Genomic DNA, 16746 nt, shown 5'->3' with positions numbered 1-16746 from the left:
TTCGTTGGAACTTTCTATTCATCAAAGAACCTTGAAAAAAAAAAATATATAACAGTTTTTAAAATTAAGCACTGTTGAACTGTTTTCAACATTGATGATAATAATACATGTTTCTTCATTTCAGCCAATTAGAATGATTTCTGAAGGATCATGTGACACTGAAGACTGACGTAATGATGCTGAATGTCTTATATATTGTCTTGATAGCTAAGTGTCTTGCTCTACAAAATGCATCATTTTGTTTAGCTTTGGGACTGGCTTTGTCACATCTTACTTCCCACGAGACAAAAAGTGAAACTTTCAACGGGCACATTATGCTAAATGTGTATGCGATGAACTGTCGTATTCTGACAGTCTCTATCAATGGACTTCACAACTGAGCGACTGTCTAGTTTCATCATTAGGGCTGTGGCAGAAATGAGCTCAGTGTGTGTTTTGTCTATAAATGTGCTGCTGAAGAGGCTGCTTGTCTAGTTTTAACCGTTTAAACACCAGTAAGCTGTAATTATGAGGGAATAGGATCATTTGTGCTTCAAACGGTAGTCACCAGTGTGTCAACAGACATTGTTGTGGGAGTATTGCAAAACAGATGTCTGCACTTTATTTTCATTCAAAAATAAAAGTCTATAGAAACTAGTGCCGAATTTAAAGCACCTCAAGTTCATCCTTTATTCTCTTCCTGTGGTGTCTTAAAGCTGTTATGAGTTTGTTGGATTAGTCTCGCTCCAGTAATAATTGTTTTCCAGAGAGATGGTGATCTCCAGGTTTAAGGTTTCGTTTTTTTTGTTTTGTTTTGTTTTTTTTTGTTATTTTGACCTCACATGAGTTAGCCAAATATTTTTGTGACTCCACCTCAGGCTCTTTCCCGATTTGTGTGGTTGCTTCGTCCTTGTTTGTAATGTTGGATTTGTTGTTTATCTGCTTGCCTTATAGTAAAATGGACCTGGTTCTGTTTGAAAGTTAAGATATTTTTGATGAAATCTGACAGGTATATGACTCGTCCATAGACAGCAATACAATCAACACTTTCAAGGTCCAGAAAGGTACTAAAGTCATTGTTAAAATGGTTGACGTGACTGCAGTGGTTCAACCTTAATTTTATGAAGCGACGAGAATACATTTTGTGCACAAAAATAAAAATAACGACTTTATTCGACAATATCTTCTCTTCTGTTTGTGTATGTGTCTGAGATACAGTACAGTCCAAAAGTTTGGAACCACTAAGATTTTTAATGTTTTTAAAAGAAGTTTCGTCTGCTCACCAAGGCTACATTTATTTAATTAAAAATACAGTAAAAAACAGTAATATTGTGAAATATTATTACAATTTAAAATAACTGTTTTCTATTTGAATATATTTCACAAAGTAATGTATTGCTGTGATGCAAAGCTGAATTTTCAGCATCATTACTCCAGTCTTCAGTGTCACATGATCCTTCAGAAATCATTCTAATATGCTGATCTGCTGCTCAAGAAACATTTAATGTGTACAATTGTACAAAATATTTGTGTACAATATTTTTTTTCAGGATTATTTGATGAATCGAAAGTTCAAAAGAACAGTGTTTATCTGAAATCTAATCTTTTGTAACATTAAAAATGTCTTTACTGCCACTTTTGATTGATTTAATGCATCCTTGCTGAATAAATTCTTGCTGAATTCATTTCTTTAATTTCTTTTCAAAAAAATAAAAATACAAATTCTTACTGACCCCAAACTTTTGAACGGTAGTGTATAATGCTACAGAAGCTTTGTATTTCAGATAAATGCTGTTCTTTTGAACTTTCTATTCATCAAGGAATCCTGAAAAAAAAAAAAAAAGTACACAACTGTTTTCAACATTGAAAATAATCATAAATGTTTATTGAGCAGCAAATCAGCATATTAGAATGATTTCTGAAGGATCATGTGACACTGAAGACTGGAGTAACGATGCTGAAAATTCAGCTTTGCATCACAGGAATAAATTACTTTGTCAAATATATTCAAATAGGAAAAAAGTTATTTTAAATTGTAATAATATTTCACAATATTACTGTTTTTTACTGTATTTTTAATTAAATAAATGTAGCCTTGGTGAGCAGACGAAACTTCTTTTAAAAACATTAAAAATCTTAGTGGTTCCAAACTTTTGGACTGTACTGTGTGTATATATATATATATATATATATATATATAATTTTTTTTTTTTTTTTCTAATCTTATTTTGATTTGACTTTTTTTCACTGTTATTTTTTTTACTTACTGTTGTAGTGGTTGATTGTTTGCCTTCATCATTTTATGTGTTAAAACGATATCAAAACTAGAGATCGAACGATATATCAATTTACCATAATCGGATATCAGTTTTGTAATATCGGCTTTACCGATAAACGCGGTAATGCATTAAATAATACAGCCATGAATGAGCACATGTTGGAAATAAAAGCACTGAATTTAATTCTCTCTCTGTTGTCTCATCATTAGTCTTGTGAAGTCGTCTGCATTTTGCTGTTAACTCAGAAGGTTGATATTTCATAATCTAGAACGACAAAAAAATGCAAAACAGACAAAAAGAAATGCAATAAAATACAATGTTTTGTTTGTTATATTCCAATATTCCAGAGATGATTCAGTTATTTCACATTATATTCTTCACACTTAAGCCTATTAAACGGCTTATAAATCTACTAAAACTGTAGTTTAAAATGAAGCATTACATTTCTGCAAAGTTGATATGACTCCTGTCTTCAATTTATTTTCTCCATTTGAAAACATTAGACATTCTACATTTATTTTGCCTATTGTTAACATTAGTGTTGCTGCTGATGCTTTTTATAAATAAAATAATTGTTATAATATGAAGATTAAAATTAACATGAAAGACTACTAATTTCCAACACTTTTTTTTTTAAGATGGCTGAAAGATTTCACTGTTAGAATTACTTTTATGTGCTTTCTTTATTTATTTATTTTACCTCATCGAAGATTTAAATTTTTAAACAAAAACAGTTTAGTAACAGTGCACTTTTTTATTTTTTGCACTTTCAGACCACTCTATTTATTGGTGTATAAATACGATTTGTTTTGTTTTCTATGCAAGGAGTGAGTGATTGTTATAAATAAAATGGTTTGTTCAGTGTCAAAAACAGAAGTATAACCGTAAATAAATATCGGTTCTGCATATCGGTTATCGGGCACATAAACACAAATTATCGGTATCGGTTCTAAAAAAAATTAACATCAGTCGATCACTAATCAAAACATCAATAAAATATTTGTTCTTAATGTAAAAGAATAGCAGAGTCCACACCACAATTACAACGATACTGGCACAGAGGAACAATGTCATTTGAATCAGCTGATTGATTGACAGCCAATCAGAATCCATCCTTCTTTAAAGAGCTTGAACATTTAAAGCGACAGACGACATAACTGCAAAATGTACTTATAATAAAAAGAATGTTATGGTGTGTTAGTGTGGACTCTAATATAGTTATCATTATAGTTCCTACCTTTAATAAGCCACATTTCCACTGCAGGAACTTCCCCCAGAAACTAGGGACTTTGGGGTGGTACGCGGTGTGTTTCAACCACAGGAACCAGAGTCTAAATGAAGTTCTGGGTAAAAAGTTCCCCCTCAGAAAGCCCCTGCTCACGAGGTAGAACTTTTTCAAAGTTCGAGAACTTTCTGGGTTGGGATTTGGGCACTGATCATGCTGATTGGTTGACTCCACGTTGCATTTTATTTCAGTTACCATTTTTAAAAGTCTGTTGCGGTGCGTGCAGTAAAGGCCAATTCACACCACACAGACAAACGGCAACAAACACCAACAAACAAGTTGGCCATTGGATTTTAGAATTTTATGAAAAATAACTCGTTCACACTGCCTCAACAGACACCAACAAACGCTGATTGAACATGTTCACTCGGGTGAAAACAAACCCCGACCAACGCCAACAGACACAGACAGGGTACACAGATCCAACAAAACCCAACAAACCTGTTAGTCTGTGCGGTGCGAATTGGCCTTGAGTTTGCTATTCGAATCAACAGTGGAGTATAAAAAATACAGCCGATGGACGAAATCCAGTGGGAACTGGAAAGTCACACGCAGTCCTACGTCACCGCACTAATTTATTTAATCTTCACGGTACTTTAGACCGCAATTAAAACACAGACAGCAACAGATCTGGGGGGGGGGATTGTTTCTGGGACAAATTGTTCTGGGTAATTTCGGTGGAAACGTGGCTATAGTTGTTATTATTCTTGATGTGAACTGGCCTTAAATCTGCTCCGATAAACCTTGTGTGACTGCAGTGTCTGTGGATAGATCCGTCCTGCTGTGTTTTGGACCGTCCGCTGATGATCACATTACTAGGACACATACTACTTGATGGGTCATGACTAACAGCAGTAATGCTGAATGTTGATATAAACCGACAGCTCACTCTGTTTGTCTACGTGCCTCACAGGCAGACACACACACACACACACACACACACACACACACACACACACACACACACACACACACACACACACACACACACACACACACACACACACACACACACACACACACACACACACACACACACACACACACACACACACACACACACACACACACGTACTTGTACACATGAGCCCCTTTCACACATTAAACCCAGTAAATTACCAGATAGACATTTCCAGGTAAATGCACAAATGTGCTGTTCAGCGTTCTGTCTTTTTACCGGTAAGATATGATTCACACATCAGTAGCAAAATATAGGTAAACTGTGATGTCAATCATCGGAAATGACCTTTAAACTCTGCGCCGTTTTCTTCGTCCATCTGGATGAGAAGCACTTTAGTTTCCACTATCTGTCCAATTTGATTTTTTTTTTTTTTTTTTTTTATCCCTGAGTGACAGGTGTAAGGTGTTAAAACGACTGTACTTAATTTTGGATAGAGCACACTTTTACCCAGCAGTCCACATAGCTAAGAGTAAATTCGCACAAGGAGGAACAGAACAGACCATTTGCTAAAGGATCTTAAAGTGTGGTCACGTTTACTGTTGATCGGCAATTTTTTTTTGTCATTTCAGTAGGAAACCGGGAATGTCTTGTGATTTAGCAATGGGTTCACCGCACTGACCGACAGAAAGCTGCTTGGTTTGTTTGTACAAACTAAGGGAAGAGTCCAAATTGTTGTCTGTGGCAATCAACTGCATGCCAGAGATCTTGTTTGAACTTTTTAAAGCTGAACAGATTTAAGCTTCGTGAAGTATTAGGCACAGATTTTCTTATATGCAAGCACTTTCAAAATATCAATATGTTTATTAAACAGCTCAAATTAGATTATTATTTGAAATTGAATTAAAAAAAAAAGGTGTGATTTGTGATTTGCATTTTGGCTGCTGATTAACACCTGTCTCCTATCTTTCTTTTTGTCAACCCTTATTCCTTTTCCATGTCCCTACCTCTTTTCTTCTGTCGTCTTCTTTTGCATCTTCCCTCTATCCTTCTCCCAGTTTAACCCCTCCCACACAGATGCTTCTGGCCGACCTGATTGGTGGGAGTGATGTGTGAACTAGGTACTCATTTCTTTACTGTCCCCAGCTGCACTTGGATTTGCACTTGGACACCTGCTTTCCAAATAAAATCAATAGACTGTCACAGATATCTAGTATCAACATTCTCAGTATCAATTTGCTCAGTAAACTGTAAATATGATTTTGTTTTAAGAAGACGGCAGCTCATTAATGAAATATCTAAAATTATTATAGTTAATGTTAGATTTAATCACAATTGGGCATATTGTAAATGAAAGATTGTTCTAACTGTAGATCTTTTTTATATATTGGACAAAATCCATGTCATTGTTTTGATTTACATTGCATGAATCACATCTAGTGTAAATTTGGTTTTAATGAAGGGGGGGGGGGGGGGGGGTTAGTGCTGCCGCTGACCCAGAGAGAGCAGTTGTCACATATAGTTATGAAACAGATTCACAAATAGTCTTTTCAACCACACAGTATTGTTATTTCTGTGTTACAATCATTTAAATTATCACAGAAGTACTGGGATAAACTATATATATATATATATATATATATATATATATATATATATATATATATATATATATATATATATATATATTATTTCAAGTAATATAACACTTGGTTCTAACCAAAACTATATGTATAATAGTTAATATGTTAAATACATAGTATAATAAAATATAGTAAATAATATTCAATAACATATTATATAATAAATCTAATATTTGTATTTTGTGTGTGTGTGTGTGTGTGTGTGTGTGTGTGTGTGTGTGTATGGGGAGCTGGATTTTTAGATCAATGAGATTTGGCTGGCCACCCAGCAAGAAATAGAAAGCAAGTGATTGACAAAATATCTATAATTATTATTAATAATATCTGATAAATTCCATGTAAATATCTAATTTATATCTAACATAAATTTATAAAATACTAAATAAAAAAAAAAAAAAATATATATATATATATATATATATATATATATATATATATATATATATATATATATATATATATATATATATATATATATATATATATATATATATATATATATATATATATATATATATATACATAACATATAATTTAACTTAATATAATGTTAATAAAAAATAATTATTTCAATGTTTCATGTTCAGTTATGCGAAGCTGGATGTTGGACCAGTGAGATGTCACAGTGATTGTGACCACACAGCAAGAAATAGAAACCAAGCGGTTTACACAATATCTTGTGGTGTGCCGTGACCGTTCCTTGTTTGGATAAGTGTAAGAGTCTGGCACTGCATGTGTAGCTCTGAGGGGGGGGGTTTGTGGACCCAGATGGCTTCGAGATACCAAGCAGATGTGATTGTCCTGGAGTTCAAGGCTACTGAGGGATCATGGGCTGTAGGGGGAGGATGAACCCGTTGGTGGTGAGATGACGTGTCTAATCACTGTCATTAATAGGGGAGGGTGCTGCTGGCCCAAGGCCACAAGAAAAGTAAACAGGACTTGACTGTTACCAAAAATCAACATCCGCTGATAAAGCGTTCTGACCTTCACCAGTCACTCGCTTTCTTTCATTTGCTTGTTTTACATCAACCCAATCCTATATTCGTCATCCCTCTTCCCCCCTGTCCTCCAACTTATTTCTTTTTTCATCTCCTTAGCCTTTTATTCATTTTTTATTATTCTTTACCTCTCAATTTTTTTTTTCCAAATCCTCTTTTGCTTGTGTTTGTTACTGTCGATGTTTGATTGCACATTAATTTTGAATAAATGGTTGTTTGAGTCCAAAACCAGAGTAATGTAAGTGTTAATATGTGAGTATGTGAATTTTAGTATGTAAACCATTATTCATTTGATATATGTTCTCAGATTTCATTGCTTAAATTATTTGTCAGTTCATTCTGCCTTTTGACTGTGTGAAGTACTCCTCCATTTTTATTTGACAAAAACATGAGATTTAAAAGGGATGATTTTCAGTGAATTATATTGGTTTATGATTATGGATTGTTTTATTTTGTTGAATAATTGCAGGAAGTCATCAGATGATTGCTTCAATTTCATAATTAATTCATGAATAACATTGCTGTGTTGTTTCACCCTAGATGATCTGGCTGGACAATCAGTGGAGCATGAGTGTGTGCTGACAGGCAGAGCAGCAGTGTTTCTACCAGAGCGTGAGAGGGAGCGGAGGAGAGGAACAGAGCCAGAGGAAGAGGAGGAGGAGGACGACAAGGCAGAGGAGCAAAGGGGAGGAATGGGTGTTGGTAAAAACACCACATCTAAATCCATGGACTCCACCGCAGAGCCTGGCAAATATGAAGAGGAGAACAAACACAGTGCACATTTCTATCCCATCCCTGTGAGTGTGTGTGTGTGTGTGTGGAATTGCTAATCATAGGGCCAAAACAATGGCTTCAACCCTGTCATTTGAGTGACTCTACAGGACAGTGTGCGTGTCAACAGCATGTATGCATGGTCAAGTGTACTTTTTTAAGTAGGACAGTGTAGTATGCAAATTGCTACTTTAAGGAGGTGCCATTTAAAATCTGGCTTTCAAGAATGCCAATAAACTACCACGAATGACAAACAGATTTACCATAATGGCATACATAACATTTATTTTTAAGATGCACACTCAAATTCTGTAATTGTAACACTTACCATTCAACTTTTTGGCTTCAGTAAGATTTTTGTGGGCAATTTTATTCAGCAGGGATGCATTAAATTGATCAAAAGGGACAGTAAAGACATTTATAATGTTACAAAAGAATTCTGTTTCAAATAAATGCTGTTCTATTAATCAAAGAATCCTGAAAAAAAATTAAGCAGCACAACTGTTTTCAATATTATTAATAATAATAATAGGAAATGTTTCTTGAGCACCAAATCAGCATATTAGAATGATTTCTGAAGGATCATGTGACACTGAAGACTGGAGTGATGATGCTGAAAATTCAGCTTTGCCATCACAGGAATAAATTACATTTATTGAAATATATATTAAAATATTTAAAAAACTTATTTTAAATTGTAATATTTCAATTTAATGTATTTATCAAATTAATGCAGCCTTATGAGACTTCTAAAAAATTGTAAAAAATCTTAGAAACTGTTTGCAACATTTGCTCCTAAAACTCCGCCCCCTTTTGGGAGCAGCAGCTCATTTGCATTTAAAAGACACACACAAAAACTGAGCGTTTTTGCTCACCCTCAAAAAGCGACAAATATAACATGCTATAAAAATGATCTGTTGGGTATTTTGAGCTAAAACTTACTCACTCATACACACTCTGGGGACATGAGAGACTTATTTTACATCTTGTAAAAGTGGCATTATACCACCCCTTTAAGTCAAATTTCAAAGTAAAACTCTATGAACCACTTTATTGTGAACGTGCTGTACAGAGCTGTCTGAAACACTGCCAGCGGGATGTTAAACAGGAAGTGTTTGTCCGGAGAGAACACAAAGTTTCTCGGTGGAACGCAAAATTTTGAAAAATATTTTTCCTCCCATCCCATATTTTTTTCCGCCACCATGTCCCTTTAGTGGCTCCGTACTACAATACTCTCTTGAGAATAGTTATTAAAATAACGCATAGAAACTGCCTCAAAAGAACTATAAAGAGGAGAATATCATGTCTGAAAGCGGTCTTTGTCACTGTCTGACATACTATAGTGTAGGGCAGGAGATAAATTACTGCATGCCTGGCCAGACGTGCCATAGGCCTATACATAACGCTTAGAGCGCTCTGAATACATACACCCCGCTCCATCCCCGGCGGCACTGGTACAATCTAACCGCAGAGCGCCAACAAAGTCCCTTTAAGACAAGTCATTTCACTCGGCGGCCATCTTTGAAACGCCTCTCGGGCATCCTGGGCATCATGCAATATCTTTGAATGGGGAAACATCAAACTCTCCAAAACTGTTCACCAACCTTACAATTAAATTTCATATTTGAAATCACCAATGAAATCTAACAACAACCGGCTCATAGATTTAGTTTCTAAACGCTCGAATCATGACAAAAAAAACTATTTTTCAGGCTGGATCAAGCTAATGCGCATGCGCAGACCTAAATGCGCGTCTCTTCGGAGGCGAGCGTCTGACTGTTTCTATAGAAACCGGTGATTCTAACAGCCGCTGAAGTGACGCGATGACTTTACCAGTCGGCGATTGGCTCTTATTTAGAAGGCGGTACTTATTCCGCCATATTGCGCGTTACACTTTCTCCCATTCAAAACAAGACGAGTGACACGTCTTGTGTTATTCTATAGTCTTTGGCGCCAATTATATAAATGGAAAATCAGAATGAGTCATTTATGTTTGTTCAAAAATCAGACTCGGACGCAACAGCCCAAACTTGTAGAATCGAAAATTAAACTGAGTGATAATTAAATTATTCTAAAGAAATGGAAAATGACAGTTTGTGGCCAACTTTTCATTTGGTTCGTTTTGATGGTGTGAACTGCAAAGCATTACACAAAACGTAATAACAAATAGATCTGTATTGAATAATATTACTAATTTAATACAGTTGGTATTTGTAAAATATTAGACCCTCAACATGTGGGTCTAAACCTCCTGTTTGTGTTATCTCATCACCGCAGGACAGGTTGATTAAAAAGCAGTACAAACCAAACAAGTTGACATGACCAACTGCTGCTTTTTGATAGTGTTTCTGTTGCGAAACTTGCAAATTTAAACATTAATAAGCATGTCAAGAAGCCCATGTTAAGTTTCTTGTGTGTGCTCTTCTATAAGAGATTATCTTTTTTTTTTTTTTTTTATCCTTCCACAGAAGTGTCCCTTTATCAGTCGGTCCACTATGGTCTGTGCTCTGTAACTTTATCTGTTTTCTCATTTAAGACATTCATGTCAAGACTCATGTTTCCCTTAGTCATGCCCAACACTCCCTTGAAGACAATTACATAACAAACACCCTTTTGTAACATTTTTTTGTGGATTACATCATTCTTTTAAATTGTTCATTAATTATTAGGGACTATAATGTTCTTTTGCAATACTCTAGTCTTTTTGCTAAGATATTTCTTTATGTAATTATTGTTTGAAAGACAAAAGGTTGTTTGTGCAGTCATGTGAAACTTTGTTCTAGTATGATGTCATGAGAAAAAAAAAAAAAAACCCTTGTACAGATAAACCACACGAAATCATTGTTTTGGTGAACTCTTCCCTACATGATTGTGGTCACTTATCTGCATAACCGTTTTTCTGAAATTTGTGTGAAATTGCCCTGGTGGGCTTCAGTGGGTTGATAAGTCTTGCCGGTGTCTGGGTGTAATGTCATGAGGTCGTAAGGTAAAACTAATATGCTTGACACTGAAACCCTGGTTTGGCAAAAAGAACCAAAGCAAAGTTAACCCTTTGTGTGCCGAGCTAACCTACATATTGTTTGATTTCTAACAAAGAAGTCCATGTCCATTTTTATTATCTTTTGTGATAAAGAATAGAAAAGTTTGCAAGTAGCGTCACCTGTTGTCTTTGTTTGTTACTTGGAAAAATATGTGATCTTTGCAAACATCTCTGTATTTGACAGGTGGTTAACGGTGCCGTGCAAACCCCTGGTGATCAAGACGCAGAGGACACACAGCTCATGGCCATTTACGCGAAAGACAGCCAGACCGAGGACAAGGTGAGACTTTTTCGTGATGCTGTTGGTGTAGAAATGACACGCTTCACCTTTAAATCAAGGGGCTGCTCGTACCAGTCATGCTTATCCACTCCGTATTAAGCCCTGTTCTGTAATAGCTCGGTCATTATGACTCTGCACTTTTCCCCCACAGAGGGATCAGGGATTTGGGAGGTCACAACATAGCAGTGGAAATTCCTCAGTGTTTGTCTTCAGTACAGCAATGCTGGTGCAACACGTTGGGTTTCTGTCTCTTTCTCTGGTTCTGTGTTGTCAGTAATATCTGTCTGAAATGAGAATTATTTGACTGGTAATCCAGATTTTCAATGTCTCAAAACAATGATAGCCTCTGATACTGTCCCTAAAACAGAGATAACTGTTGCAAGGGTCAGCTGAAGGCTAATCTTACTGCATCTCAGAAAAAAAAATGTTCAAAGACAGACAAGAATTGTACTGTGTCATTGCATAGTTTTTTAATTAGAATTTAAATTGTTAAATGAAGTTTTCAATAACGTACATATTTTCCATTACAACATATGTTAACATAATGACTCTAATAGTAAAGTCTTTCAATTTGGAACTGAATTTATTAAACCGTTTCAGTTCATTTCAGGATAATTTCATATAGTGTCACTGATCTCCCTCTGATGCTTTTTGAATTGCCAGCAGTTTTGTGTGTGTGTGTGTGTGTGTGTGTGTGTGTGTGTGTGTGTGTGTGTGTGTGTGTGTGTGTGTGTGTGTGTGTGTGTGTGTGCTGATGCCATTTATAGTGTAGAGCTCTCGCTCAGGTTCTCTGTAATAGCGATGGGTTACCCAGAGTCTAACTCCTATGTGTCTTGTGTTTCCTCTCCCCTTCAGTGCTCCATGTCAGAGACTGTGGACAGTGCAGACAGCATAGATACCAGGAGAATGGACATGATATACACCATAGAGGACACACCACCTTGGTATCTGTGTGTGTTCCTGGGTTTACAGGTACGAACGCATACACAGTCACATGGGGACCTACTTATTAGGCCATTCCTCTGTAGAGTGATGAGCCCCAGACATTTAAGATGTTCATATTCCAGCTATGACTCAACTATAGCAGTGAACTGTAGTAGTGACTGTAGATTTAGACTGTAGAAGTGGTCCTCAAATTTACTGCAGTGACATGCAACATTGAAGCAAGTAGGACTTTTAGGATCCTCGACTTTGAAGAAGTGACCCTCAACTTTCACCAGTGAAACCTAGACTTTTCAGCAGTGACATGCAACTTTGAAGAAGTGACCCAATATTTACTGCAGTTACCCTTGACTTTTGTAAGATTTGATGTTCTCCATCACAGAGATAAAGAGCTAGATATATATATTTTTCTTTCCACTGTTTCTCCTCAGCACTACCTTACCTGCTTCAGTGGAACTATCGCTGTGCCCTTCCTGCTGGCCGAAGCCATGTGTGTAGGTTTTGACCAGTGGGCAACCAGTCAGCTCATTGGCACCATTTTCTTTTGCGTGGGCATCACCACCCTGCTGCAGACTACCCTTGGCTGCCGGTAAGCGTGATTTTGTTAAAGCAATGCATGTTCCAGACATGTTGAGCAATGGGGTTACAATGGGGGATGCAGGTTTAAATCTGGCCTGCGTGGTGAATCCCATGCACTGCTTCACTGTCAGTGGAGTTTACTCAACTTACTAACAAGTAAGCACAGCAGTTAACATGTAACTTTATGCTTTATATATATATATATATATATATATATATATATATATATATATGTGATTGATAACAGTACTTGACCTTAACACACTTTTTATATATTTTATATAATATACATTCTTTTTTTCAATTGTAGTCTTTTAAAACGGCATCTGAAATAATAAACTAAGTTTACACACTTATATACTTTTTGATACATATAGATACTGATAATCATTTCCTGCAGAATAGATACACAATTTTCGGTTTTACCGAATGACATTTTTGGTTAAACCGAATGACGATATTTTCAAACAATGCTAACAGGCTGATATCTCTATCTATCTATCTATCTATCTATCTATCTATCTATCTATCTATCTATCTATCTATCTATCTATCTATCTATCTATCTATCTATCTATCTATCTATCTATCTATCTATCTATCTATCTATCTATCTATCTATCTATCTATCTAATCTATCTAATCTATCTAATCTATCTATCTAATCTATCTAATCTATCTATCTAAAGACAATCAAAAATTTTATATTTTAGTACAAGTTTTTAAAATATTACAACATCTTCAATGTTTTATAGCGGTTGTACCGAATTACCTGTTCCGGGACATGCCAATGAGCAAGTGAAAACATGAATTTTTCAAATAGTTAAAAGAGATTTAGTTACTTTGCTTCAGGACAATGTGGTGTCTGAATGATGTCATATCCTGTCATATGATAGTGACTGTATCACTTGATCCAAAATGATCACTTTATATTGGTTACTCCGAATGACATTAATGAAATTCATTTTTCCGGACATTCTTTCTCATAACAAATCAACGACTTCTACACATAATTTTAATATGATTTTGCACTGTGTTGATATATGATATATTATAAAATCATGCCAGAATAAAAAATATATAAATTTATTACATTTTAAGATATTTTAAAAACAAATTAAGTGGCTGTATTGGTCTTTGGATGGACACTTCAAAATCTTTAAAATACCTTTATATGTAGCAAAATATCATTAAAACCTTTTGGATTCAATAAAAGAGATCTAGTTGTACTACCTTACATACTTTGGATGTCATATCTTTGTTTTTTATTAATATTAAGGCCTTTGGACAAAAAAAAAAAAATGACCTGTCATGTCATTGACTCATTCATGTATTCTCGTAGTACTTATACTAACAGTATAATGGATCTGTGCGTCATGAGAGTTTTCAGTAAATGGCAGAAACCCTTCTGTTGTGTTCATGTTTATAGTACTTTGTGTAAAGTATTTTGTGTTGTGTGTAGGTGGTTTTATTGATTATTTTCAGGATGTTAGATTCAGGCTTAGTTTACAAGACCACTTTAGTTCAGCAAGTACTGCATCTGCTTCACTCTTTTTGTTCACTCCCAAAAAATACTGTAGAGAAGATAATAACATCTTCTGTAGAATAGGCTTGCTACAGTAGTCGGTTACACTGTGTTCGGCCGTACACCGATTACATTACCTGCCCACCGCGGCACCACCCCCACTGTCGATTTTGCTTTTTTAATAGAAATAAAAACCATTTAATTCAGTTGGACAACAAACGCTGCAATTTTTAACTGAAAGCGTCTGCTCTGCTCTCTGAGTCACAGCACAATGCAGCAGGTGTCGGATTTTACTCTTGTTCTTGGGTTGGGCAGGCAAGTCAGAATAATGGCACAAACGTCATGAACGCACAAAGGTGAACTTGCTGTAAGTGAAAGGTGAGAGCTATCAGGGCAGGCAGAAGTTGGCATCATTGATTCGCAGGCTGTTTTTTTTTTTTTTTTTTTTTTTTTTTTTTTCTGTGTATGTCTGGGCATGTATCATGACGTGTTATCTTGTGATAGAATCCTGCTCTTAAATACAGTAGGGCTGAGTGATGTGGCTAGAAAAATCTAGATATTTTTCAGTCTTTTGTCAATGTTCAATATATATTTCCATGATATTCATTTTCACAGAAAAAAACAGAGTGTCTCTTTCTTCCTCTTTTTACCACATTGCTGTTTCGTTAAATGTTTTTTCCTGTTGTTCCTCCACCTTACATTGTTATTTTGCTCTCTCTGTCTTTATTACTCTCCTTTTCCATGTCTTTCTCCTCCCTCTTACTGAAAGTGAAGTGACCCAGTTACCTAGATTTGAAGAGGAAGGGCGTTCCTGTTGCATAAAGGGTTTTTTTTTTTTTATTCTTCTTCCACTGGCTTTTATTTAGCACAAATTCAGCCAAAGACACAAGCTCTTAAAATGTGCTTTTAAATGCATTCTCTCCTCTAATTACATTTTTGAAGGCCGGTTACATTTTTTGAAGAGCTGCTTTTGTTGGAACAAAAACTAGCAGGAGGACTGGAGAAAATGGGTCAGTTCAATTTTAGCTGTGGTCTTCTGTGGACCTTTATGTTTTTGGTTCCAGGGTCTTTAATCGCTCTGTAATAAAGGCCTTCAGCTCTTTATAATGCTACAATTCAGACAGCAAACTGGTGCACAAGGAAGGGACACACTGTGAGAGATTTAAATCGGTGTTCCAAGCTGAAATTGGACGAACTGTTCTGTGCCTTTTATTATTTAACTTAGGCCTATGGTTTGCTATTAAATTTGTTTCTAAATGTATGTATTATTTTCATGTTTATGGCCATTACATGCCTAATATTTAAAAAAAAAATTAAAACAAAAAAAAAATTGTCATCTTAGTTTGAAATTCACAGTAATATCCATTATCGTGTGATACTAATAGATCATTAAAAAAAAAAAAAAAAAAAAAAAAAAAAAAGCTCTAATATCAACCAATAACTGTTGTAGAATTAATTTATAATGTCACAAAAAAATTGCATTTCACATAAAGGCTGTTCTTTTGAACTTTCTATTCACCAAAGAATCCTAAAAATATATATAATATTGTTTCCACAAAAATATTAAGCAGCACAAATGTTTTGTGATGATAAAAAATATTTCTTGGGCACTAAATCAGCATATTAGAATGATTTCTGAAGGATCATGTGACACTGACTGAATACAGGAGTAATCAGCTTTGCATTTAAAAAAAAAAATTAAAATATAAAATTTTAGCTTTTTTGTTATGGTATTCAATATTTCAGTAATATTAATATTCATTTATATTTCACAATATTGCTCTATTTACTGTGCTCTATCAAATAAATGGTGAACATAAGACATGTCTTTCAAAAACATCATAACAACCACAAATATTTTGTAAATATTAATCAGAATCATGATTCAATAAATGTGCTGACAAAATTCAGTTTCTGTTTTTGTATTTTCATGTAATTTGCAAACTATTAGACACTAATATTTAATAATCTAATATCTAATTTAAAATATTAACTAAAACTATTATAGTATATCAATGATACTAAAACAACATTGCACCACTGATACCTGGTATGTTACATCTGACTGAACACTTTTCCACTCAGAGAAGATAAAGAATTGATGTTTTGACCTTAAATATTCTTTTTATCTATAAATGCAGCCTTGGTGAACATAAATAACAACCACAAATATTTTGTAAATATTAATCAGAATCATGATTCAATAAATGTGCTGACAAAATTCAGTTTCTGTTTTTGTATTTTCATGTAATTTGCAAACCATTAGACACTGGGCGGATCATAGATCAATCTGGAATGTCCAGTGCCTCCATGGCCCTCATGTGGCCTCACCTCTGATTTGAATAAGGATTATTAAAACAAGCGAGTACATGCTGGTCCCTTATAAAATAAGCAGCGCTTCAGTGTCTTATCTACAGAGTTTGGATCTGTTTAAGCCCGTACCAACATATAAAACCTCAATCACAGCAATTCAGGAAACTGTTATTTCCTCCATTAGTTACCACTGTTAATATTTTGCCGCTGTAAT

At 35.0% G+C, this 16746-nt stretch overlaps 1 protein-coding gene across 2 annotated transcripts in view; it reads left to right on the top strand.

Moving 5' to 3' along the window:
* The window catches only part of slc23a2 (solute carrier family 23 member 2), a 43937-nt gene that overhangs the window by 11196 nt on the left and 15995 nt on the right, over positions 1 to 16746 (top strand). The window contains exons 2-6 of one of the 2 annotated variants that reach the window (XM_048209443.1): positions 5500 to 5562; positions 7623 to 7879; positions 11078 to 11173; positions 12029 to 12145; positions 12547 to 12704. In XM_048209443.1, coding sequence (XP_048065400.1) covers positions 5550 to 5562; positions 7623 to 7879; positions 11078 to 11173; positions 12029 to 12145; positions 12547 to 12704 — 641 coding nt within the window. In that variant the 5' untranslated portion in view covers positions 5500 to 5549. The remainder of the gene's footprint in view (positions 1 to 5499; positions 5563 to 7622; positions 7880 to 11077; positions 11174 to 12028; positions 12146 to 12546; positions 12705 to 16746) is intronic. The other variant, XM_048209444.1, reaches the window with a different exon arrangement.

Source organism: Megalobrama amblycephala, linkage group LG12 (genome assembly GCF_018812025.1).
Source record: "Megalobrama amblycephala isolate DHTTF-2021 linkage group LG12, ASM1881202v1, whole genome shotgun sequence".
Lineage (NCBI taxonomy): Eukaryota > Metazoa > Chordata > Actinopteri > Cypriniformes > Xenocyprididae > Megalobrama > Megalobrama amblycephala.
The sequence above is the reverse complement of the archived record's forward strand: the minus strand, read 5'-3'. Positions and strand labels throughout refer to the sequence as shown.